The sequence below is a fragment of the Petaurus breviceps genome, unplaced genomic scaffold (genome assembly GCF_028583685.1).
Source record: "Petaurus breviceps papuanus isolate PSGF00001 unplaced genomic scaffold, PetGlider_PUasm1.0 379, whole genome shotgun sequence".
Classification (NCBI taxonomy): domain Eukaryota; kingdom Metazoa; phylum Chordata; class Mammalia; order Diprotodontia; family Petauridae; genus Petaurus; species Petaurus breviceps.
In genome coordinates, this window is record NW_027186303.1 from 1954693 (window position 1) to 1980382 (window position 25690).

Genomic DNA, 25690 nt, shown 5'->3' on the forward strand with positions numbered 1-25690 from the left:
CCAGTATCTTTGCCAAGAAAACCCCAAATGGGGTCACAAAAAGGAGGACAAGACTGAAAAGTGACTGAACAACATCAACAAATTGTTGTCATTCAAATGTACACATTTTTTATAATAATGATCATCAATATTAAATAATGTCAAATCTACTTGTAACCTGGCTACCTACTCCCAATTTCACTTAATCAGCATCACTTCATCTTGAGTCCCAGATGTCCCAAGTAGTTTTCTGGTCCCTGGAAACATCTTCCCTTGGAAACTGTTGAATAAGCCTCATGCACAGAGTAGCTCTGAAGGAATTGTTCCTAGATCTGCTTCCCTGCTTCTAAGTTACTCACAGAGATTCCTAGGTAATTCTGCTAAACTCTGCCTATAATAAGACTCAATACAATTTAGTACGACCTCCCAAATTTGCTTTCCCACTAACTAGTTCATGCTGTAAGAACTAACTCAAACCTTATACATATAGCCCCATTAACAAGAGCTCTAAGAACATTAAATTAAGAACCTATAATTCACCAGGAACTTCAGAGAATTTCCATTTTTACATACCACTTGCTCTTTTTATCTTTACTCAAACCCTGTACCTGATAAATACAATTTCATCCACAGGCTGAAGGAAGGGGGCTTGACTTGGAAAATGAGCCCTCTCATCCCTTAATTTTACCAGACAGGGGCTTTGAAACAGGGGGAAAAGGACATGATTTAAAATTCTTTACAATTCAACATGTTCTTCTCAGGCCTAGAGGCAAAACTGAATGGGTAGAAGCTACAAAGTGGCAGATTTGGGCTGAGCATAAAGAAAACTTCCTAACATTCAGAGCATCCAAAAGGGCAAAGGGGCTGGCTGCCACAGGCAGAAGAGCCTCCCGACCGGGGGCTGGCTAAGCACTGGTCAGGACTCCGGAGAGAACGTCCATCCACTCAGGGTCTAAAGGATCTCCCAGCTCGCTTCTAACCAGCTCTGAGATGCTGGATACTGCCCATGGCCAGTAGTCCTTGAGTCTGTCCTGTGGTAACTGTGATTCAGAAGTTAGGAAATGACTTACTGCAGTTGACAGTCTGGATGCCAATGTCATTTCCAAGTTTCCTTTGAGACCAAGAAGTGCAGGGACTAAAATAAAAACTTCAGTCACGTTTTTGAACACCTCCCAATGCTGTAAGGAAAAGAACAGTTCACATTAAAGTTTCCAAAAAGTCATATTTTGCAGTCTACCCACCTTCATTTAATGTGCTACAGAATGAAAATTAAATTCTATTTTTAAATTGTCTTCAGCTCCATCGTGGCTAGCTGTGCATTTTGTGTAACCAGTAGACTTCAAACCTTCTGCTCTGTTCTCTAGACAAGTCTGGGTTTACTTTAGCGAGCCAGCTGATAGAATGAACAGACCCTACAACAATGAAAATGGAACTCAACAGTGCTTGTTTCACCCAATCTCAGTGGGAGGCGCTACAAATCCTCAGTACAGGACTATTGCTTTATCTCTTGATGGCTTAATTTAATCAACTGTAAAATGAAAAGAAGCATATTTTTTTCTTCTTCTTCCTGTTAGGAGGTGAGGATAATCAAAGAAACATTTTCACTTTCACATTGAGTGAGAAATTTTATTGAACCAAAAAGCAAAGGTTAAAATGATTGTAACCCATTCTGCATCAATAATTTGCTATCACCAGCACAGCGTTGGTGCAGACAATTGTGAATATGAAATGTGAAAACTGTAGAGAGGCATAATTCCCATTGTGCAGAGTATAAGGAAGTTAGAATTTAATCTGAAAATCACGCAAAGCGATCAAGGAAAGAGACTAAACATGCTTTGTAATTACCAGGACAATGTTGTGCTTTCATCAAACAAAATCTTTAAGCCATGAAGCCAGTGTATCACAGAGAAGAGAGCTACAAACATGCAACTACTGACCTCTTTAGAAGTCAACATGGTCTCAAACCAGACTACTAAGAAATTTTGTTCTGCTTTAATAGTCAAGACAAGTTGACAGAGGTAGAGATAGTCAAACAGCTATGAAACAATTGGCAAAGATGATCCAAAAAAAAAGGAAAATGACAATTGCTAGAGGGATTGGGAAAAGAGAGACACCACTGGGGAACTGTGAACTCATACAACTATTCTGGAAAACAATTTGGAACTTGACCTAAAAAATCACGAAACTGCACATATTCTGATCTAGAATCACCACTATTTGGCACCTATTCCCAAGAGGTGAAAGACAGAGGGAAAGCACCGACATTAACAAAAATATTTATAGCAGATAGAATGAATTTGTTGTAGCAAAGAATTGGAAACAAAGTAAGGAATGATAGGTGAACAAATTATGGTATATGAATGTAATGGAATATTATCGAACCATAAAAAGTAATAAAAGAGACATGGTCTGAGCACCCTGGAAAGACATGTATGAACCACAACACTGAGGGAAGTGAGTAGAACCAAAAGAACAACTCTGGGAGACTTCAGCACTCTGATGGGTGCACAAGAACCAAACACCTCAGGAGAATGATGATGCCGAAAGCCTCCTCTTGGCACACAGGCAATAGACCAGAAGTATATGTGTTCAGTCATGCCCAATGCAGAAATCAGCTTTGCTTAACTATATTTATCTGTTACAAGGGAAGACTTTTTACTGGGAGCCCAGGAGAGCCAGAGGAAGTCAAGCAGTGATTACTGGGGGGTGGGGGGGCGGGGGGTGGTAATATGATGAAACAAAAAAAAAGAAAGAAATAAACAACAATGAAACATTTTTTTTTTTCTTTTTTTTTTTTTTTTTTTTTTTTTTGGAGGGGGGAAGGTGGGGTAATTGGGGTTAAGTGACGCCCAAAGTCACACAGCTAGTAAGTGTTAAGTATCTGAGGACAAATTTGAACTCAGGTCCTCCTGACTCCAGGGCCAATGCTCTATTCACTGTACCACCTAGCCTCCCCCACCAATGAAACATCTTCAACATACACAGAAGAAAGGAAGTTCTGAAGTGAGCAATAGTAATGAATCTGGTGTAATGGAAATGCAAATTTAAAGATCTTCCCTGCCCCTAGGCTAAAGTGCACCTGGAGCCTGGGGTGGGAGGCTTGTTTTTCAGTAGATACTTCTTGATTGGCCAGTGAATCAATAAGGTTGTTACATTCTCTGAGCCATGAGAAGGCTATATAAGCCCTGATGTGTAGCTTTGTTTTGGGGGCTCACTTTGAGAAGTGTTCTGTGATTTGATCATATGAGGCTCTGGGAAGCCGTTGTTGAGAGTCCCCCGGCTTTGAAAAACCCAGATGCTGATTTGGTATGGATGTAATGGTTGGACAGTTTTGGAAACCTGTCTACTTGATCTGTTTCTCTGTCTTGATAATTCTGTCTGTATACTCTGAAGTTCGGGGTGCTGACCTTTTTCCCCTGAACTAGGTAAATGATACATATTTGACTGATTAAAGTAAGCTTATTAACCCATTTTGAGTTGCTTTCCTTTATCAAAGCAGATCCAAGAACCTGTGTTGGCAGCCCACCCTGGGGACTCTGGGGTGCTTTCCGCTACACCTGGGTAACCCAAGAAAATCTCTACAGCTACACAGCCTAGAAAGGGTATGAGCCTATATCAGTGTGGGACATGTCTCCATCAAAGAGTGCCCTATATCAAAGAAATAATTGTTCCAGTTCCCATCCTTACAAAAAAAAAAACAGGAAAAGCTACCAATCACAGAGTTTTCCTCCAATGAAAAAAATCTTACTGAGGACAGGTGTTTCCTCCCTTAGTGAGGAGAGGAGTTTCCAGCAGGAAGGACAGTCTAATAAGCATGTGAATGGCTAAGAGGGCTGAGGAAGCAGAGAGCAAACAAGACAAACAGGAGCTGTTTCTCATTCTGCTCTCCTCAAGCTACTAAGGATGCCATGAAAGTCTCTTCCACAGAAACTACAGAACACTAAACCAGAACATAACAAATGAACTGGCCTCCAGCCAAAAAGGCAAATATAGATTAGGAGACAGCATCCTACCTCACCTCAAAAGCACCTAGGCTTCTGGCTCTAGGACTCCTAGTACAGTATCCACCAAACCCAGAGCTTCAGGAAAAACTTCAAGGGGCTGCTATGACCTCTTAAGATGTTCTTATCTAAAACTCCAAAGGGAGGCCTGCAGGAAGATGGAACAGCTCCTCCTCACCACCATCTCCTGGTCATCAGCTCAAGCAATGCCTCCAGCCTGAGGCCTTTCCTGAAGCACAGCCCAGACCACCCCACCCCACCCCCACCAGTGCTCCAAGTCCAGTGCCTTCCTCTTCTCTCCCCTGACAAGATAACTGCTTTCCTTGTTCAAGTCTGTGTACACCTACAAGACATGCACATGTCAGTCTCCTCCATAATAATATAAACTCCTTCAGGGAAGAGGCTGTTTTTATTTTGTCTGTATATCTTCAGAGCCTGGAACATAGTAGACATTCATCGAATGTTTATTGATTGATGACTGGAGTTTTGATTTTTAAAAATGAAGAAAAACATTTTTAAAAATTAAAATCTGGATTAAAGGGTTGTCTTGAATGTTGAAATGCAAAAGGTATTGGAGGGTAGGGAGAGGGACAATGACTTCGATGGTCTTCCTGGTTGGTGATTGGTGCATTCCCTCACAAGGGAAGTTTTCCGGGTGTTTTGTACACCCTACTACAAATACACTCCCCGGTTAGAATGTAAGCTCCTTGAGGGCAGGGATTGTTTCTTCTTGGTATCCTCATACCCAGCACAATGCCTGGCACACAATAATACGTGCTTAATAAATGCTGATTTATTGATTTACCAAAAACAAAAAGCAAAACAAAACCACCCTGTAACTGTTTACTCAGTTGAAGCAATATATATGTCAGAAACAAAAAAATACACTTTGAAGAAAAATATGCAATGTTTCCTCCATCTTACTCTGAAAAGTGACACAAGGACCGGAGGATGGAAAGCTGGATGGGACCCTGGATAGGAACCAGTCCCCTTGTTTGAAAAATGTGAAGTGATATCCCCAAGGCTACAGAGTCAGCAGAAGAACCACGATTGGTTCCAGCTCCTTGGACATTTACCCTATAGCTTTCTCCATAAAACTTGATCAAGAGCTAAAATGCCAAAACCGCAGTAGAAGAAACCAGGTACTATTGTCTTGATATACTGTGTTTAGAAGACTACAGGCAAAACTCCCCCAGCCTCGCTGATCTTTGCTTCTGCCTACTCTTTGAAAACATTGTTGTCTTGACCTTAAAAAGTTCAAGCAAAACATTTCCCTCAGCACCTCCTCCTTTAGTTTCCCCATCAGAAGAATAGCCCTATTCAGAGTTCTAGTCTAAGAAACATAACCCTGATACTAAATCATTCAAACTGAATTCCAAGGATGACAATGAGGACTTTACAGTTTCTCCTCATAGAGAGAGGAGCATTAAAGTCAACATTGGAAGCTCAAGGGCCAGTAAATTACACGCACGTGGCTCAAGAGCATTTGTGTCCCTCTGCTTCCTTTCTAGAAAAGGAGGGACTCTAATTAAACACACACTCTGTTCCAACACCCTGTGCAAAGTGCTAGGGATACAAAGACAGATGTATACACCCTGACTGCAAGAACCTTAGAATCTAAGAAAGGAAACATCAACTATATGCAATGTTATGCTATAAGGGTAAGTAAGATTACAAAAGAGGAGAGACCTTCAGAGATGGGGGGGGGGTCAAGAAATGGGAAGAGGTTACAATCCCTTTCATCTGTGAAGGTCACAGACAGAAAGGTGGTAAGTGGGCTCTAACATGGGCTTTAAAAGAAGGAAGGTACCTATAAAGGAGAGAGAAGTAGGGGTCCGAGCAGTTTTGGGGATAGAGGAAAAAGATGCAAAGCTCTATTTTAGGCATGCTAAGTATGAAGTGTTGGAACATTCAGGCAGAAGTTCAAGCTCTGGAAATACTGGACAGGAGGACAAGATACTGGATGGTCAGTCTAGATTTGGGAATGACTTTTACAGAAGTGGTAACTGAAGCCTTGAAAAGAATAAGATCACAAAGAGGGCGAATGTAGACAGAGAACGAAAGAGACCCTAAGTTAGAACACTGGAGGACACACCCACTTAAGGAACAAGAAGATCAGATGGCCTCAGTTTCCTCAACTGTAGAGTGGGGATAATAACAGCACCTACCTCTTAGGGTTATTGCAAGAATCAAATGAGTTGCTATTGGTATAGCACCTGCAAACCTTAAAGAGCTATATTAATGCTAGCTAGCTATTACCAAGAGGAAACGTGTACAAACATCAGAAAATACAAAATATATATGAAGTCAATACAAAGGTATTTTGTCAGAGAAAAAACACTAAACAGCCATGAGGGAAGGCATCACAAAAGGGTGCCGTAAGAAGAACACAGAAGCTGAACCCTGAATGGAGCTAGAGAGCCTAGGAAGGAGATCTTAGGCATGGGAGGCAACCTGTAGAAAAGCAGGAAGGTGGGAGACTGTATACAGTTCATGGGAAACAGTCAGTAATCCAGTTTGCCCAGAACATAGAGCAGGAACTAAGGTTGAAGACAGATTGTGAAGGGCTTTCAACACCAAACAAAGCAAGCTGGTATTTGACCCTAGAAACCAAAAGAAGCCAATGAAGTTTCTTGGTCAGAGGGGAAATGACCTAGAGATGTGAGGTGATGTTTGGTAATTCTGTAGTAGACAGAGTAGAGAACAGAAGGGCTGATGCTAGGAGACCCTGGGGTCATAGATCTACTGTTCTAAAGGCTGCCTAGTCCAGATGAGGAAACTGAGACCCTGGGAAGTCAAGTGTCTTCTTCAGACCTCACAAGGAGTAAGAAATATAAGAGGTAAGTGACCTTGAGGATGGTAAGGGTGGAGGCCTTGATGCTCAGGGGGTGGAGGTGTGAACAGCAAGACTGGTCAACTAACAAAGCTGTCAATGGTGTGAACTTGCCCCTGACAAGGAAAGTCAGGAAGGAATGTTTCTGGGCTTACACGAGTTCTGTTTTCAACATGTTGAGTTTGAGATGCCTATGAGACATCCAGATAGAAATGCAGAGCAGATAACTGGTGAAGCAAGGCTGCAGCCAGAAGAATCTGTTTGTTGTTCTGTTCTGCTATTCATCCTAGGTTTTCAGAGACCAATGACATTACGGGGGTGATGTCCTGACTTGCACGTGAACTGGATATAAGTGAGGCAGAGCTACACAAGGTCCTCCAGTCATGGAAGTCCAGTGGCGAGACAAAAGTCAAGACAATGGCCGTGACCTGGGATGCAGTGGATGACCCTGACCTTTCTAAATTAAGGTGCTTCCCAAGTCTGTTGGTCTGAGTCAATGCCCTACCAGTAACTAAGGACTAGGCAAGAATTGAGAATTGGCCTAATTTACCATCACAAAAATATCAATCTGGGAGAGTCTTCAGGAGAAAAAACATATACAAAGAAAGAAGAGGGCCAGGACAGAACCTTAGGGTAGTGATGACAAATTGAAATAGAAATGGGGCCACTAACTCATAGATAAGGATCCTTGCAAAGACACACTTAGAAAACCACACATGCTTACACATATATATTTTTAATTAATATATCAACACTAAAATCAGAGAAGAATCAGACTTCACTCTGGTCCAGGCCACACTTGGAAGTGCTGTGGCCACATGTCTCAGCCCTCTGCCTCAGGGCAGAGTCATGCATATAGGGACATGGAGGAGGATCAGAGCAGTCACATGGCAGGTATGATAACCAAGAAAAAGCTAGGTTAAAAAAACCCAGGGGGAAAGACTATACCAGAGGAGGGGTGAGTCAACAGGGTCAATTGCTGCAGACAGATCACCAAGAAAGATAAGAACTGAGAAAAGGGCACTAAATTCAGTAACTAACAAACTGTTAGGAACCTTGGAGAGAAGAGTTTCATTCGAATGGTAGCATCAGAAACCCAACTGCAAAGGGGTGAGTACGTAGAAACAACTGTAGATAGCTTTTCCTAGGTGTTAGACAGTGAAAATGAGCAGAGTTATGGGATGATCTTTTAAGTGTGTGGCCAGGTCAAGTGGAGCTATATTTAAGTAGCCAGAAAAAAAAAAAAAAGATGGTTCAGCACCAGATGTCACAAACTGGTCCAAAAAAGCTGAAGACAGAGAAAAGGCCCCGAAATGTATTTGGTGATGTGAAGGATGCTCAGTGACCATGAAAAAAGCTGTTTCAGTAAAGTGGTGATGATGAAAGCCTCTCTACTCCATGAGAGCACATGGCAGGAGGAGTGAGCAAGGGATGAGTTAGCAGAGGCAGAAAGTTTCAATTACTCTGAGGATGGGAGTGAGGAATGGAGATGGGATGGCAAGACTTAAAGGAAGGTTTCTTATTTTGTTTTTAGGAAGGAAAATGTGACTAGGCTTAGGGGAAAACTTACCAGAAAGGAAAAGATTGAAACTTCATAAAAGCAAAGATGATTAATGGAACAAAAGTGATTAGAAGGTATGCAAAAGATTCTGAAACTAGTAACCTGCTACCTCTTTATTAAGAAAAAGCAATTTTCATATTAGTATCCACATGAGTAATATCTATTTAGCAAAACAGACGGTCTGAAGAAACAGGAACAGAACAAAAGGCAATAAAGTAGAGTCTGATGAAGCAACAGGTTCTCATTTTTATGTCATAAACTGATCCTCTAAAAGGCATTTACTTAAATCATACCAAATAACTGTTAAAGGCTTAACTTTTGACTAATATGAAAGGTGATAGCATCAAACTTGAAAAAAAATAATCACCAACAAAAAAAACTCAGTGCTGGTGGGACTGTAGAGAAACAGGTTGACACTATTGACAAGCATATTTATTGATATGTCTATCTTTCCAGTTTATCCATTTTTTAAACTCTATTACTTATTATTAGGTGCTACATTACCGTTTTCACGGCCAGAATCATGTTGGTCTTTCAGGAGCTCTAAAATTTAAAAGCTCCACTGGAGTCAACTAGTTTATATTTTATCAGAGTATAATATTCTGTTCATTTTGCAAGGTGATAATTATAATTTATAGTAAACCTTTCAGAACATCACTAGCCAACAATAAGAATCCCAAACGTCTTAGTCTTCTGTGATAAGATAGATCTGGAAAGCAGATTAATGAAAATACAAAAAGGTGAACACTCACCTGTACTATGTCTAAAACCATGCCAGCTGAAACTGTTCCAAAACCTGCCAGCAGAAATGGAACCAGGATTTGTAAGGCCATCGTGCCACTGGACTCCTTTGGCAATCGATGATTCCCTTCCCCAATGAGATCTTCATCACCATCACTAGACATGTCTTCATTTTTTAACATGGCAGCTGTTTCTGAAGTCTCCCTCCCATCACAGTAATTATAGTTAGCATAGTCATCATACTTTGGGCTACAGCTTGATGGAACATGTCCGTTATTGCCATGAAAAGATTGCTCTGAGAAATGATGGTACTCCATGTGCTGATCTGTTCTTATGTTAAATGACTGTGCTGAGGCTGGCAGGCCATCTTGCCAAATGCCATCTTGACTTTTATGGTAAATGACAGGCACCATACTCAAGAGAAGGCTTAAAAATGTGTCAGGCTGAAATGTATTCAAATGGAGAGTCCAACTGACCGATCTTCCTCCACTGCTGACTGTGCCGCTGGGTCTGTTTGTGATAGCTCTTCCTTTACTATTAGTCATATTGTTGTCACAATGCCCTTGTCCTTGCGCTCCCTGGGTCTCGGCGCGCATGAGAAAACAGCAGGTGACTCAAATACAAACAGTGCTTTAAAGCAAAGACCATCAAAAACCAGTGGCTTCAGTGATCCAAAATGTTCCATAGTTTCACAGACAGGATTTGACCTAGAAAAGAAAAAAGCAGATACATCATCTTGAGACATCACCTTTTACATTAAAGAAATGGAATACAAGCTAATTTACACACACACACACACACACACACACATACACCCCAGTACTTAGAAAATCAACTGATGGGCGTAAGCAAATTTTGAAAAGAGTTCAAATATAATTCAATCTTTCATTCTACAAGTTATCAAAAAGCAAAAGAAAAAACAACCCAAAACAAAACAAACAAAAAACACTTTGCTTTGATCAGCAAATGAGCCTTTCACTAGAAATCTTCATTTGTCAAGTTCAGAATAACAAAAATATTAAAATCCTGGGGGGAGTGGGGTTCCTCAGAATCAGAGGATCCTCTAATTGCAACCCTCCCTCAAACATGAAGCCATTCTAAAAACATTCCTAACAAGTGCTCATTCACCCTCAATACGAAGACAAAAAGCAAAAACCTCCTCTCTAAAGAGCTAAATTCACAAAATGCCCTGAATTCACTTGTGTTTGGATGATGCAGTGTGAAGGAAGTACAGATGAAGAAGAACAGTATGACAGCATCCAGAGTCAATTTATAATCTACACATCACCTTACATGGAATAAAAAACAAACAAGGAAATGCCTTATTCTCCAAGCACCTCCCCTAGTTAATAATGGTAAGGGCATACATTCTAATATGGTGGCTCAGATGAGCAAAGGAGCAATAATATTTTTTGAATCCTTTACTAACCAGGAACTTCACACCCTTTTTCCCTCTTCCTATCATTTGCTATGTTGAAAGTTCCTTGAATTCCTTTTTTTTTCTTTGCAAAGGTGAGTCACAAATAGAAAGTCTGCTCCTATTGCAATTTTCACCAACTACAGCTTGCCAGAGAGAATAGATTCCAATCCTCAAATCTGGTGGTCAATAGAATCTTAGGCATTTACATGCTAGAGCGAAAGCAGGACCACAATGACATCAGAGTTCAGGGTACAATGCTCCATTTCAGGGTACTGTATCAAACTGATGCACTATTTCTGCACCATAAGGAACAATATGAAAGAAAGACTGCTAGGAACTGATGGGAAGTAAAAAGAACCAAGAAACAATATGCACAATGACAACAATATAAATGAAAACACAAAGAAAATGAACTATCAATGATCCAAAAGAAAAGATGAGAAAATGCACTTCCCTCTTTGCTAAACACACTCTGAGCATGTGGGATATTGCACATACTCAAATAATGTTGATATTTTGGTTTTGCTGAACTCTTTTTGTTTTTCTTTTTTTTTTCTTTCCTTTGTAATAATAACCTACTGGGTATAATGTGTGTGTGTGTGTGTGTGTGTGCCACAAAGATTTTTTATTTGATCCTAACAACATTAAGGAACTACTGGAATTTATTGAATAGGACAGTGATGTGGTGAGACCAGAGATTTAGAAAAATCCCTTTGGCAGCTATGTGGAAGATTGACTAGGGAAGGCAGCCATGGAGACTAAAGGCAGGGAGACCAATGAGGAAACAACTGAAGTAGTCCAGGTGAGAGGTGAGGAGAGTCTGCGCTAGGGTGGAAGAAGAAATGGAGAGAAGGAATCTGAATGAGAGATATTAAGATGAAAATTACAAGATTTAGCAGATGATTGGATACCTGGGTAAAGGTGAATGAGGAATCAGATAACCAAGGTTACAGACCTGGGAAACTGGAAGGATGGTAGGTGAACTTGACAGAAATAAGAAAGTTTGGAAAAGGGATGTGTTTGGGGTGGAGGAAAAATAATTAGTTCTATTTTGGATATGTTGGGTTTAATATTCAATAACAAACAATTAGACCTGAGGGGAGGGAATAGAGCTAGAGGTATGGATCTGGGATTCATCTGCATAACAGCAACTGAAGAGATAACCAAGCAAAAGCATATACAGAGAAAAGAGGAGCAAAGGAGATGAAGAAGAAGCAGTCTGATTGGCAGGAGAGTAAGGAGAGAGTAGTGTTAAGAAAACTCAGAGAAGAGAGTACTCAGGAAGACATGGTAGTAAACAGTGTCAAACACTGCAAAGTGATCAAGAAGGATGAGGACTATGAGAAGACCACCATATTGAATAACTAAGAGATCAAGATAGGCAACTTTGGAGACAGTGACTCTGGATGAATAAGATCAAAAGCCAATCTGTAAAGATAGGAGAAGTGAGTGAGAAGAGAGGAAATGGCAGAAAGAAATGTAGATAACTTTTTTCTAGGAGTTTTTGGATGTGAACAAGAGGAAAGATTATAGGAAAATAAAGAGTTTAGAAGGGTAGAGACTCAGGCCATTTTTGTAGGTAGCAGAGAAGGAATCACTAGAGAAAATGAAGATTGAAGGGCGGATGGAGGGCAGGTGGAGATGATTGTGGAGGCAATGTTCCGGAGAAGGTGGTATTAGGATACATGCTCAAGGGTGCATCAGTTCATATTAAAAAAAAAGCAACTGGAGATGGCCCCTAGATTGCTCAAAAACAAGGTAAAGTAAGAAGATAGCATCTGACTATGCCTAAGGAGTTTAGTCACTGTAAACTGGGGGTAACTACACAAGAGAGTTTGGTAAAAGCTGGTAGATGTGACTGTCAGTGATGATCAAAAGATCACAGAGCCCAAGTAAGGTACTAAAAAGCCTACATGACAAAAGAAGAATGCAGATTCAGCCAGTGAACTTGACTCTGACCTAGCTAAATTCCAGAATGAATTATTTAAATGGGATGGTTATTTTCAATAACAAGTTATGCCAGAGAAACTTATTTCCTTTTTTGAATGGGTGATAGGATCCAGATAACATTTACCTAGATTTTGTCAAAGAATTTGACAGTCTCTCAATTAATTCTTGAGGACAAGTTGGAGAGATACAGTCTAGACAATAGTTAGGTGAATTAGTAACTGGTTTAACAGCTGGACCCAAAAAGTAGTCATTGATAAATAACTCAATGTCAATGTCCAGGGAAGTCTGTAGTGGCTTTCCATGAGAATTTATCCTTGGTTCTGAGCTATTTAATATTTTTATTAATGATTTCAGAGAAGTCATACTTATAAATTTACAGCTTACAAAAAGCCAGGAAGAATAATAGCTAATGTGTTGAAGTCAAACTTCAAAAATATCTGGGTCAACTCTAATAAGAGAAAATTTAATAGGGACTCATTAAGTAATAAAGTCTCACCTAAGAGTTTAAGAAACTAAATTTGCAAGTATAAAATGGGAGAAGTATATGGCTAGGGAACAGTTCATCTGAAAATCATCTGGGGATTTTAATAGACCACAAGCTCCACATTGGTCAACAATGTAATATGGTGCTAAAAAAAAAAATTGATGGTCTACTAAAATACCTCTGTACTCTGTCCAACCCAGACTCTATCTGGAACATCATGTTCAGCTTTGGATAGGACATATTAAGGACACTGATAAAAGGGTATCCAGAAGAGGGAAACAAGGATAAACCTTGAGCAGACAACATATGAGAAGAGACATCAAACCCCTCTGAAAAAAAGGAGAGTAGGTTCAGTATTTGAAGGATTGTTACTTTGACCCCAAAGGTCAAAACTAGGAGTAATAGGTGAATGTTTCAGAGGTAGATTTAGGTTTGATGTAAAGAAAAAATTCCTAACAATTATTAGAGTGGAACAGGCTGCTTTGGAGAACATGGATTGCTTCTCTTTGGAGGTCTTCAACCAGAGGCTAAAAGACCACTTGTTAGCCATACTAGAGAGCAGATATTTGTTCTATTGTCCCTTCCAATTGTCTGATTCTATGATCAACCTCAAAACACCCAATTCCAGTGCATGATCCCTAACAAATAAATACCTGGAAGTTAGGCCTCTTGAAACATTACAGCTCTTAGAGCATTTTGACTCTGCAGGTAGACATTCACTTTTCATTTTCTATTTAATTGCATTTTCTTAAGAGTTTCTATTTGCAGTTAAAAATATGTAATAAAGAAAAGTATTTCATGAGTAATTAAATAGCTTTCAGAGATGCCATACTTGGCAAAATGATATATTGGGTTGTCTTAGCATATAATAAATTCATTTATGTCTTTTTTGGTGCTCTTCTTTAAATAACATTAAGAATTTCATTTCAGGGGCAGCCAGGTGGCTCAGCCAGTGAGAGCACCGGCTCCAGTGTTGGGATGACCTGAGGGATAGAATCCGGGCTCGGATACTTAGCACCACACCCAGAAATAACTGGCCGTGTAACCTTAAGCAAGTTACTTAACCCCAACTGCTTAAAAAAATTTTTTTTTCATTTCACATTTTCCCCTTAAATTACAAGTCTCTAAATTCAGGGCAGATGTCTAATAATTTCGTTCCTCCCAAGAACCCAAACAGTACCACAAGGATCAGAGTTTTCAGCTTAATTGGTGTCCATGAATCCAGTTGTTGTTCTCTCCGCTCTACATTCCACGGCGAGCCGCTAAAGTGATATTCCTAAAACAAAGATCCGACCCTGTCACTTCCCTGCTCATGAAGCTGTGGGGACTTCCTTTTCAATCAATTCCAAACTCCTGTAGCCCTTCACAACCTAGCTCCAAGCCCTCTCATTTTCTGTACTTTATTTGTTATTCCCCATATGTATGTGATACTTCCATCTCCTGGATCAGATCTATTCCACAGGTTGTCTCTCTGCCTCCTCCAAAGCCAGCCTCAAAAGTTGCCTCCTCTAGAAGGCCTTTCTTGATTTACCTAGTTATTAGCTATCATTCCCTCTCCCCTAAAAAACCTCTGTCTATATTTTGAATTGACTCATCTATGTAGAGATGTCCTGCTTCCCCTCAATAGAACAGAAACCCTTTTGAGAGCAGACTGTTTCATTTTTTGCCTTTCCATCTTCAATATCTAGTATAGCACCTAGAACATAGTAAGCCCTTCATAATGCTTGTTGAATTTAATTAATTAATATGCTTTTATAATTTTCAGCTCAGAATACTGGGGTCCAATTTCTAACCTTATCAATTTCCTTCAGTAGCTAAGTATTTCCATTGGAGTTTTCCAATATCAAAGTTCCATACAATTAACTTCTTGGATTTTTTTTCTATTGCTTTTTGCCAAGCCTCCCTTTAGTAGATGGAGGACTGCCAGTTGGTCAGTGCCTCAATTAAAATCATCTTCAACTTCTTTTTCTTTGGTTCTCCAAGATTCAATCTGACACCATATTATGCTTCCTTTTCCATACCACTACTGCTAAGACATGACACCTGTCCTTCTATTCTAATGATCTTAGGGGTAAACTATTACAGCACTCTCTAAACAGCCTCTCATTTTCAGTAAATTTGAACTCTTCACCACTACTGCTATTTATACTATCTACCAACCTCACTCTTCAAATCACAGATTTCTTCCTCTGGCTCCCAATTATACATGGTGTGAGCCTCGTTGTCTCATACTAGTCTAAGACCCTCTACTATTTGACCCTAAACTACCTCAGGATCACAGACCTAGAGCTGGCAGAGCCTTGGAGACCATCTTGTCCAACCGCCTCATTTTACTGAGAAAGCCATAAGCAGACAGCTTGAGTGACCTGCCAAGGCTACAGAGAGGATAAATATCAGAGGTACAGTCAGAAGGCAGGACCTCAGATCTAGGGCCAGGGCTGCTTGTTACTGCAGGCACTCAAATGCCTGCTGGATACATCTGACCAAAAAAGAAGGTACTATTAAATGAAATGAAATGGAAATACTCTATTAAACACATATGCATTTGCATACCATAGAATTATTTCATCCATCACTGTGGTCAAATAATTCATCAAGTAGTCAAATTTCTGGTGAAGAAGCTTCTCCCAGATCTACATTCATAGCCCTCCTCTCTCTCCTGAGATCACCTCCAACTCCAAATGCACAAACATGTGCACATGGATGTTCCATAGGTAACTCAACCTGAACATATCCCAAACACACCAAATGACCTCCCCTCCAAATTTACTCCTCCTCACTTCCCTGCTTCTGTCAAAGATCACCAACATGCTTCCTGTCACTCAGGTTCACCACCTAAGAGTCACGTTGGATTCACTGACCCTCCCCTAGATCCTGTCAATTTCTCCCATCCCTCCACTGCTCACCCCCCAACCAGCCTTATTGAGGCCTGTGCTACTACCAGTCTCCCAAGGGCTTAGTCCAAGTCTCTTCCCTCTCCAATTAAAACTCCACACAGAGGGCGGCTAGGTAGCACGGTGAGTAGAGCACCGGTCCTGGAGTCAGGAGGACCTGAGTTCAAATCTGGCCTCAGACACTTAACACAAAAAAAAAACTAGCCATGTGACCTTGGGCAAGTCACTTAACCCCAATTGCCCTCCAAAAAGCAAAAAAACAAAACAAAACAAAAAAAGAGGTTGATTGACTTTCCCAAGGCCACATAGCTCACAAGTGATAGGAGACAGAGCATCAGCTCTGGTCTTCTGACACCAAGTCCAGCTTCCCCCTCCACCCAGACTATACCCCATTGCTTATGGTCATGTGATAGAAAATCAATAAACACTTATAAATAAAAAAATAAAAAATAAATAAAAATAAAACTCCACACAGTCGACAAACTGATCTTTCTACAGTGCAGGGTGGATCATGTCATGTTGCTACTGTCCACTGATCTGCAGACAAAACACACACTCCTCTGTTGAGCCTGACTCCAGTCTCTCTCCAAGGATCGCCCCCTTCATAGAGTTGGAGCTCTGGCTGCACCGGCCCACCTGTGGGTCCCCATCTATGGCAATCCTCCCACATGGAGGTCTTTGCACAAGCTGCCCCTCCCTGCTTCCACCTCCAGAAAGAGACCTTTCCCAACTCTCCCTGGACCTCATCTCCTTCCCCCCTTCAATCACTATGTATTTCCTTTATCAGTATCCTGTATTTCCTGATCTATGGACATCATGGTTCCCTCTCACCTGTCCCAGGGAGTCCCAGGGCCATTGCACCGTGTGTTTATTACATGGTATCTATCTTGCTGATTAACTGGTTGGGCTATGCTGGCTTGCAGAAAGCAGACACAAGGGGGCAGCTAGATGGCACAGTGAATAGAGCACCAGCCCTGGAGTCAGGAGGACCTGAGTTCAAATTCCACCTCAGACACTTAACACAAAAACTAGCCATGTGACCTTGGGCAAGTCACTTAACCCCAAATGCCCTCCAAAAAGCAAAAAAAAAAAGTAGACACAATTTGTCACAGAGACCAAATGCAAAGCATTGCCAGCACAGAAAAAACTTGACTTGTCTTCTTCACTCATAGCCTTGGAAAAATCCAGTCAACTTTATGCCATGATAAGAAACTGGAGCGGGACTTTGGTGGAGGTCCATAAAGTTCTCTAATACAAATCTTTACCTCTTTGGCTTCATTCCCCTAAATGGGAATCCCTTTTAAAATAAATTTAATAAATATAATAAATATTTATTAATAATATTATTATTAAAAATAATAAATAAAACTTAAAATAAATTAAAACAAATCAACATGAATTATGAACTTACATGGATTGGGTATGGGCAATAATATTAAGCTTCCCCAGCAACTCCTCATATGGGAGGAAACCAAAAGAATAGTTAACTCTGGCTACTTTTAATTGTTTCATGTGATCTAGACAACACAAACACTAAGGCTTGGGAACTAGAATCCAAGCACCTACTAAGTACCAGTACTGTGAAAGGGGCTGGGGAGACAAAGACAAAGAAGGAAACAGGCCCTACTTTCAGTGAGTTTCTATTCTAGGGAAGGAGGGAGAGAAGCATATATCAAAATATAAATACAAAGTGGTTAGAAAAAGGTGAAAAAAGTTCAGGAGAGAGGCCCCTAGCAGTTGGGGGGGAGGGGAGATCAGCAATGGCTTCATGCAGAAGATGGTGCTCTGCTGCATCCTAAAGGAAAAGAGGAAGTCAGTGAGGCAAAGGTAAGGAGGGAGTGCATTTCAGGCTTGGGGGATGGACAGTGCAAAAGAGTGAAGATATGGATATGGACATACATACTTAGTATAATATTAGTAGCATACAGAAAAGGATGAAGAGGGGAAAGATTTGTGTCAGAGAGCCCAATTACAGGTCTGCTACTGCAATAATCTAGGCCAAAGGTGATGAGGTCCTGAACTAATGTAGCAGCTGGGAGAATGAAGACAAGGGGTCAAATGCAGGAGATGCCAAGAAGGTAGAAATGGCAAGAATTGGTAATAAACTGGGTATGTGGGGAGAGAGTCTAGAAGAACGCTGGGGCCTTGGGCAGGGAGCAGGAAATCTGGAAGAAGGGAGGACTAGGTTAATGAATTCATTCATAAGATAATGAGATGAAGATGTATGCTGTCTGAAGCTATATCCAAAACCCCAATTATTTAATAAAAACAAAACATACTCAACATTTTCCAAAATCTCCTCAAAAAGTGGTAATGTCACAAAATGATTAACCCTAAAAACTCTGCTTAAGATATGACTTGCACGTCATATTCTAAGAATTCCTGAGGAACTCCAGAATAGCTCAGAAGCCAACATAATGAATTGGCCCAACAACACTAAATATGCATATCCTACACTAAGCAAAACAAGTAGACCAAAAAAAGTTTTTTTAAAATAGCATTAAAATAAAACCAACTGATTTGGTCCTAGAAATATTAATACTGAAGTGGCCGATCTTGCAAGGTAAGGTTAAACTAAAAGATTCCCCAACTACCTTATCCATTAAACTGGAATACAAACACTATTATATCAAATTTCATATTTCTAGTTTTATAATCAAATTAAAGAAAATGAGAGGGGCGGCTAGGTGGGGCAGTGAATAGAGCACCAGCTCTGGAGTCAGGAGGACCTGAGTTCAAATATAGCCTCAGACACTTAACACAAAAACTAGCCATATGACCTTGGGCAAGCCTCGATTGCCCTACCTTCTCCCCTCCCCCCCCAAAAAAAGGCAAGAAAATGAGGAAGTATTTGAGGAAGAAATAAATGCAGTGAGTATCTAAAATTAAGTGGCTTGTCTTAGTGGACTTGAAATGTACCTGGTATTTCATTGTGTGATATCAATTAAAACCTAGCCCCCATAATACTCAACTAACTGATTGAAAACTCATTGATTAGGGTTTCCTGGGAAAACATGGGAGCAGACAGTTGACCTATTTATTGGTTTTTTAGACTAACCAACTAACTCTGGCCCTATGTAAATTTAACTTTGCAATGAAGATAATTAAGTACCTACCAAACACATGAGTCAGTTTAAGACATAAATAGTCTTATGCAAAGTACATTTAAGGCATATTTTCTTATGCAAAACTATCTCAATCAGAACAAAACTCATGAGTATCTCTGATGGTTTTCCTCCCAGTACCTAATTAGTACTTAAGGAACCAAGGCCCATATTTGCCACAATTGTGAATGAGGTCAGAAATTATTCATAGGATGTCATTCAGACATCTTACAAAAGTCAGATAGTTGAGTTCTATCTTTCTGAAAATGCAAGTTCACTTCATTGTGCAATCCAAAATATAAAACCTGCCCTTTAATGATATTAAAATAAATCATGATGTTTTCTGAAATGAATTTCCCAGACTGGAAGATAAGTGAAGCCAATGGGATAATATAATTAAATGGACAAAATGAGGCAAAATCATATTCTTAAAAAAATCTTCTGGTAACTAACTCCCTCTACAAATACAATCCATCACATAACATAGTCCATCTGTAACTAAGTAAATATAGGTAAGTCTATCTATGAAAAGATGGAAGGAAATAGTTTCATAGAATCATAGATTTATTGTGGGGGTAAAACCTAAGAGATCATTGAGTTCAAATGCCCCCCACCTTTGTAAGCTCTCTCAGAGAGCTTAAGTTCCTTGCTCCTGATCCCAACACTAAAAAGAATATGAGGCTAGATTTGAACCCAGATCTTCCTGAATCTAAGGTCAGCTTTCTATGCATCACATACCATACTGTCTTTAATTTGTCACACCTAAGGTATGTGAATCTTAGTTTCAAGATGAGCATATCCTAACCATTTTCAAGCCTGACATATTTCAAACATTTAGATAATTTATTACAAACTTCTTTTTTTATAGATGAGGAAATTATGTCCAGAGAGGTGACGTTATTTCCCCAAAGTCTGTGGCACATTTAAACCTGAACCCAAACCCAGGATTCCGAATTCCCAAACTAATGATCTTCCATTCTGTTTGTTTTCCCAGCTGTGTTCTGTATAGTGTTAAAGGAGCTAGGAAATAAATTCCAGTGCTAGGCACATTTTTCCCTCCAAAAGATTAAATATGTATTAATAAATACTAACTATGTGCGGCAATTTTTCATATGGCTTAATTTCATCTATTTTGCCATCAAATTTCCTCCATCCCCTCCCAGACCAACATTTATGGCCTCTGTTAAGATTTAATAATAATCCCACAATGTTCTATGGTCAAATCAGTCTGCCCTCCATTTCGCCTCTGCTTATTTTGAGGTGATTTCCCATCCCACAGTCTCTTCCCTTCCCCCTGCCCCTCTGAAGCCTATTTCCTTCTGCTCCAAGGACAATATCCCAGAAATCCCCCAAATCACAGCCTTTCATTAGGAATACGATAAAGAGGCACCCGCTCTTGGGACATACCCCACAATGAAGGTCCTCTCGGGAAGATTCCTACCAAGGCTTCTGTGTGCCCTGCCACATCCCAGGGGAATAAAAGGGCATCCTCCTTTTAGAAAAGGCCACGCCCCTTGGAGTCAGGACTTTTTCCTCCCACCCCCATTACTTGCCTGACTGTGTCCCCTTCAGCACAGCATGTGCACACAGTTCAGGTACAACCACTATTTTTACTACAGTTCAAGGGAATCCTGGAGAACAAACTACAGATTAGGTAAATTACACGTACACAGTCTCAGGTTACTCAATTACCTTGGCACTCTAGAGACTATGTTTCGCACCCCTTCCAATCATCTGGCCGGATATTGTGGCTCTGCTCCAAGCCAGGGTGCAGGAGGGTGAGGCCTTCACAGTCTCAGCACCAAGTCCAAGTTCAAACATCTGCCAGGGAGCCCCACCCACCCAGATTCAGACAACAACCCTCTATCCCTATCCCCAGGGGAGGCTACTCTCTGCATTTCCAGCATCCGATGCTGGGCTTTCCTCTCTTTCTCAATGCCAGACCTAAAGATACCCAGCTCTTGTCACAACCCTGGCCTGCAGCATCACCAACTGGCCTAGATGACGAAAGTCTTTATTGATTTCCAAACTCTGAAAACACAGACATTTCCTGTAACTCTCTCTTTCCTTGACACATTTATGATTTACTACATCCACTCCAATGAGGGGCGCTATCGATCCACCACTTTAGAAGGGGGTGGGTTATTGTTCCAAGGGGTAATGGAAAGTAAGTACTCTTAATTCTTCTGTGTGTTGTGTGTGTGAAAAAGTTCTGGATTTAACTCTTGAAGCAGGAAGAACTTAAAAGGGTCAACATTAACCGCTTATACAAACTTGTTTCGGTTATATAATTTCATTGAAAATACTATGATATACTGTACATTTTATATGAAGCTAAGTTTAATGTTTGCTCCATCTTTCTGAGTGATTCATCAATCAACTAATCAATAAACAGTTATTAAGTGCCTCATTGGAGCCCCAGGCAGTAGGGCTCCAAATACAAAGCAGGGAACAATCCCTACCCTCACAGAGTTTACATTCTAAATTAAAACATGACAACCTTTAAGTGATTTTTCCACTCTTTATTCTACTCTGATCTTCCAATCAGGAAGACCCAGTGGGAGATTCGAATCCTGCCTCAGATGCATCCTGGATAAATCACCTAACTTCTCAGGACTCAGGCCAACTCTCTAAACTACAGATTAGGTGCTAATCTAATCTGCATTGGGAGGGGCATTTCCTCACTGGGAACTCCCTGTATCAGGGAGAAAATATGAACCTCAAACCCAACAGACATAGAGCCCTTCATGGTTTGCAAAGCACTTTCCTCATATTGGCCATTTAAGGGGGTAGTACCAGTACACAAGGTGCCTTTCTAGGTCATTATTGTTGTTGCTGATATTGTTGTTAGTGGCAGTGGTAAGAGTACTATTATAATTCAGCACATTTATATATTATCTGTATTACACATTTAATCACCTTCCTCCAAAATCAATGGGAATATAAGGACTACATTCTACATCAACTTACTATTATTCTTTAACCAATTAAACTGCTTACAGGACACCAGAATAGCATCCATTAGAAGCTAAAGACAGACACAAGACCTAGAGGTGAACCTGAGAGTTCATTGAATCTGTCAAGTCCTGGAATAAATTGAAGTCATAATTTGAGGAATAAAGCACCTTTAATTGAGATAACAGAGTAGCAAGCCTGCCACCCTGGAGGATGGCCCACCAGCCAACTCACAGGGAAAGGCTCTTAGGAGAAGAGGGCAAGAAGGAAGTATGAGGTAGCAAGGCCTGGTCATGAGATCCCGGCCACCCTTGGCAATCCAAGTGAGGAAAACCACTTCATTCAGCCTGGTTTGCCCTTCATGCCATGAATCCCTATGGAAGGGAAAAGACATCAGAGGCTACTGGCTGGCTCAAGCTGGCTTCGTTTACAAAGAAAGGTTCTAAGGTAAGACTTAATAGATTACCCAGCTCAACCTAATGGACACTATCTTAAATGTGGGACCACTAATATGCTACTGAAACTCTGGCACTGCTAGGAAAACATCCAGATCAAGTATATTACATTCGGTACTAACAATTTTCTGTCAGATCCAACACTCATTTTGCAAGTGAGGAAACCATGCCTCATAGAGATGAAGTGACCTGGCCAGTCAAGTTCACATAAGTTATACATAACAGAGTGAGGATGTGAAGTCAGATACCCTGACACCAAATTCAATATTCTTTCCATGATGTTACGCATAGTTTTATTGAATATTTTAAAGATAATTTGACTTTGTATTTTTAAAAAATCAGTGAAAGCAGAAAGAAGTTACATACATCCCCATCCATGTTCCCAACCCCAAATATAATATCTAATCCATTTTAGAAAGAGACACATCATGACTGATCTTCAATGAGCCTCTCATATATATTAGTCACTGAAAAAGCTATTCTGTTCATTTGATTAAGCTTTAATATGAAGCACTACAGGTCAAGATGGCCTCCCTATAATGCTTAATTTCTGGGGTCAGTAAACTTCTAATTCTGAAGAGGCACAATTCAGTCAACACATGCATATGGTAACTACTGATTACATGACAGGGTGCTAGAGAGCCCAGACAAAGGCCAGCTAGAAAAGTAGAATGTCCAGAAGAAGGCAAGGGGCAGAGCCAGGACAGAACAGGGAGCCAGATGCTACAGGTATCTGAAAGACAGAAACAAAGACCATGGCATTTGGTCGAATGTGGGTTTTAAGAGAAAAGGAAGCATTCAAGATCATAATGGAGTTAAGTGTAGGTGACAAGGAGAATGGCACTGCCAACCAGGGGCCCACATAAGCCCTAGGAAGAATTCCATTTTGGAAGGGCCACGTGGGTGGCAGGTCCAGTATATCCCAGTGTTAGCTGCAAAGTGGCAAATCAAGTACAGACAAAGGTCAGGGCTGAGACTATTGATGGAGGAGTCATGTACAGAGAGGTGGCAGATGAGAATGTCAAGGACAAAACTAGAGGGGAAGAGAGAAGGCCAAAGACAGAACCTCGAAAGCCACCCACACTCAGGAGCAGAATGAGAAGCAGTCATGAAGAAGCTTGGGAAAAAACAGCCAGCCAGAAACATGGAATTGTGAGAGTCACGACAGAGGAGTATTGTGAGGGAGGTTTTAGCTGAAGCAGAACACCAATGCAAGTTCTAGGGCAGGTTAGGCCTTTAGAAAAAGGTAAAAACCTTATGAGAGAGGTGTTTCTCTAATCAAATGTTTTCAAAAGTTTCCACATTTTAAAGGATGGAAAAAAGGGGGAAACAGAAACAGCGATGTCATCTTCTGAATGTTAAACCTTGGGACTTCCCATTAATCTTTATGACTATTTACACTCATTTGCTTTCACCAAGTCCAAAGTGAAAGATTAAGCAACACTGGAAAAGGTTTCCCTTTCCTACTCAACTGTGCCCCTGGCATGGCCAGCTTTCCCCAAGCTTGTTTACACCTCCCTTATCAGGATCTGATAGTCCCCCAGGCCATCACCCTCACTTGAGAAGCCCAAGAACTGGAGCCAGACCAGCCAAGAGCCCACAGCGGTTTGGAATGAAAGAAAATGTAGGGGCAGCTAGGTGGCGCAGTGAATAGAGCACCAGCCCTGGAGCCAGGAGGACCTGAGTTCAAATCTGACCTCAGACATTTAACACAAAAACTAGCCTGTGACCTTGGGCAAGTCACTTAACCCCAATTGCCCTACCTTCCCCCTCCAAAAAGCAAAAAAAAAAAAAAAAATATATATATATATAAAACAAATGGTTATAAACAATTGATTTTGAGGCCAATATATTACAGACTACTGAATGTTAGGTGACCCAGTGGAAGTAGTGCCAGGTCTGGAGTCAAGAAGACTCATCCTCTTGAGTTCAAATCTGACCTCAGACACTAAGAAGCTGTGTGACCCTGGACAAGTCATTTAACCCTGTTGGCCTCAGTTTCCTCATCTGTAAAATGAGCTGGATAAGGAAATGTCACACTGCTCTAGGAGCTTTGCCAAGAAAACCCCAAATGGTGTCACAGAGAGTCAGACACATTTGAAACAACTCAACAACACTGAGAAGATGCAGAAAAGAATACAGATCAATCAACATATAGAATAAAGAGACCTTTCTTTGGTGGACATGGTCTTCTTATGCTAGGAGGTTGGGGCAATGGCAGGAAGGATGCTTCCTCTCTGCCAAGTTCCTTCCTGGCCCTTGATACTAACGTCAGTGGATTTACAATTGCACGATGCTGGAATGTCCTCTGTGGAGTATTATCATCATCATCACCACTGTTATCTCCCTGGAAACAAGTGGCTCTGGTCTGCACTGCCTCCTCAGGCTCTGAGCCCTTCCTGCCAGGTCCTCCCCTCACTGTCTACAAGGGTGCATCCAGCACCAGGGCCCCCTCCATGGATGGCAGGTCACTTGTCATCCTTCCCTCCCTCCCCAGCAGCCTGCATTCACTGGAGGAGATCCTCACACGTCCTGAATCAAAGTCTTCATTGCTAACATGCTGTCTTTCCACTGCACTTTGGAAGGACCACACTTTTTGATTCTTTGGAGGTGGCAAAATGCAACCAGATCTGCTTTTTCTTTTGTTCAGTTCTCCTTGTTGCTCAGTCTTGTCTCACTCTCCATGACCCCATGAACTATACTGTCCATAGGGCTTTCTTGGCAAAGACACTAGAGGGGTCTGCCATTTCCTTCTCCAGTGGATTAAGGCAAACAGAGGTTAAATGACTTTCCCAGGGTCACACAGCTAGTGTCTGAGGCCACATTTGAATTCAGGTCTTCCTTACTCCAGGCCCAGTGCCACCTGTCTGCCTCCCATTCAATTACAGAACCAGCTAACTATGATGTAAGGAATGAAGCATTTATTTTGCTTTTTGTTTTTTTGGAGGGGGGAGGGCAGGGCAATTGGGGTTAAGTGACTTGCCCAAGGTCACACAGCTATTACATGTTTAGTTTTTGAAATTGGATTTGAACTCAGGTCCTCCTGACTACAGGGCCAGTGATCTACTCACTGTGCCACCTAGCCACCCCAGAATCAGAGCTAGGCATTAGGGAGAAAAAGACAATGGAATGAACCTTGCCCTCAAGGAACTTACATCCCATCTGGGGTGGGGAGATAAGGGGAGGGAGAAGGCACCAGGCTGAGTAGATAAAGAAAGGCTTCATGTAGGCTGGCATGAAGGTAGGGAAGCCCAGTGCAGCAAAAGGTGTGTGTGTGTGTGTGTGTGTGTGTGTGTAAAGCCCACACCATTTC

The 25690-nt window shown here is 41.0% G+C and overlaps 1 protein-coding gene across 1 annotated transcript in view; it reads right to left on the reverse strand.

Moving 5' to 3' along the window:
- The window catches only part of SLC41A2 (solute carrier family 41 member 2), a 122557-nt gene that overhangs the window by 83680 nt on the left and 13187 nt on the right, over positions 1–25690 (reverse strand). The window contains exons 2-3 of the mRNA XM_069099390.1: positions 9127–9822; positions 1050–1157 (exon numbers count right to left, since the gene is read on the reverse strand). Coding sequence (XP_068955491.1) covers positions 1050–1157; positions 9127–9711 — 693 coding nt within the window. The 5' untranslated portion in view covers positions 9712–9822. The remainder of the gene's footprint in view (positions 1–1049; positions 1158–9126; positions 9823–25690) is intronic.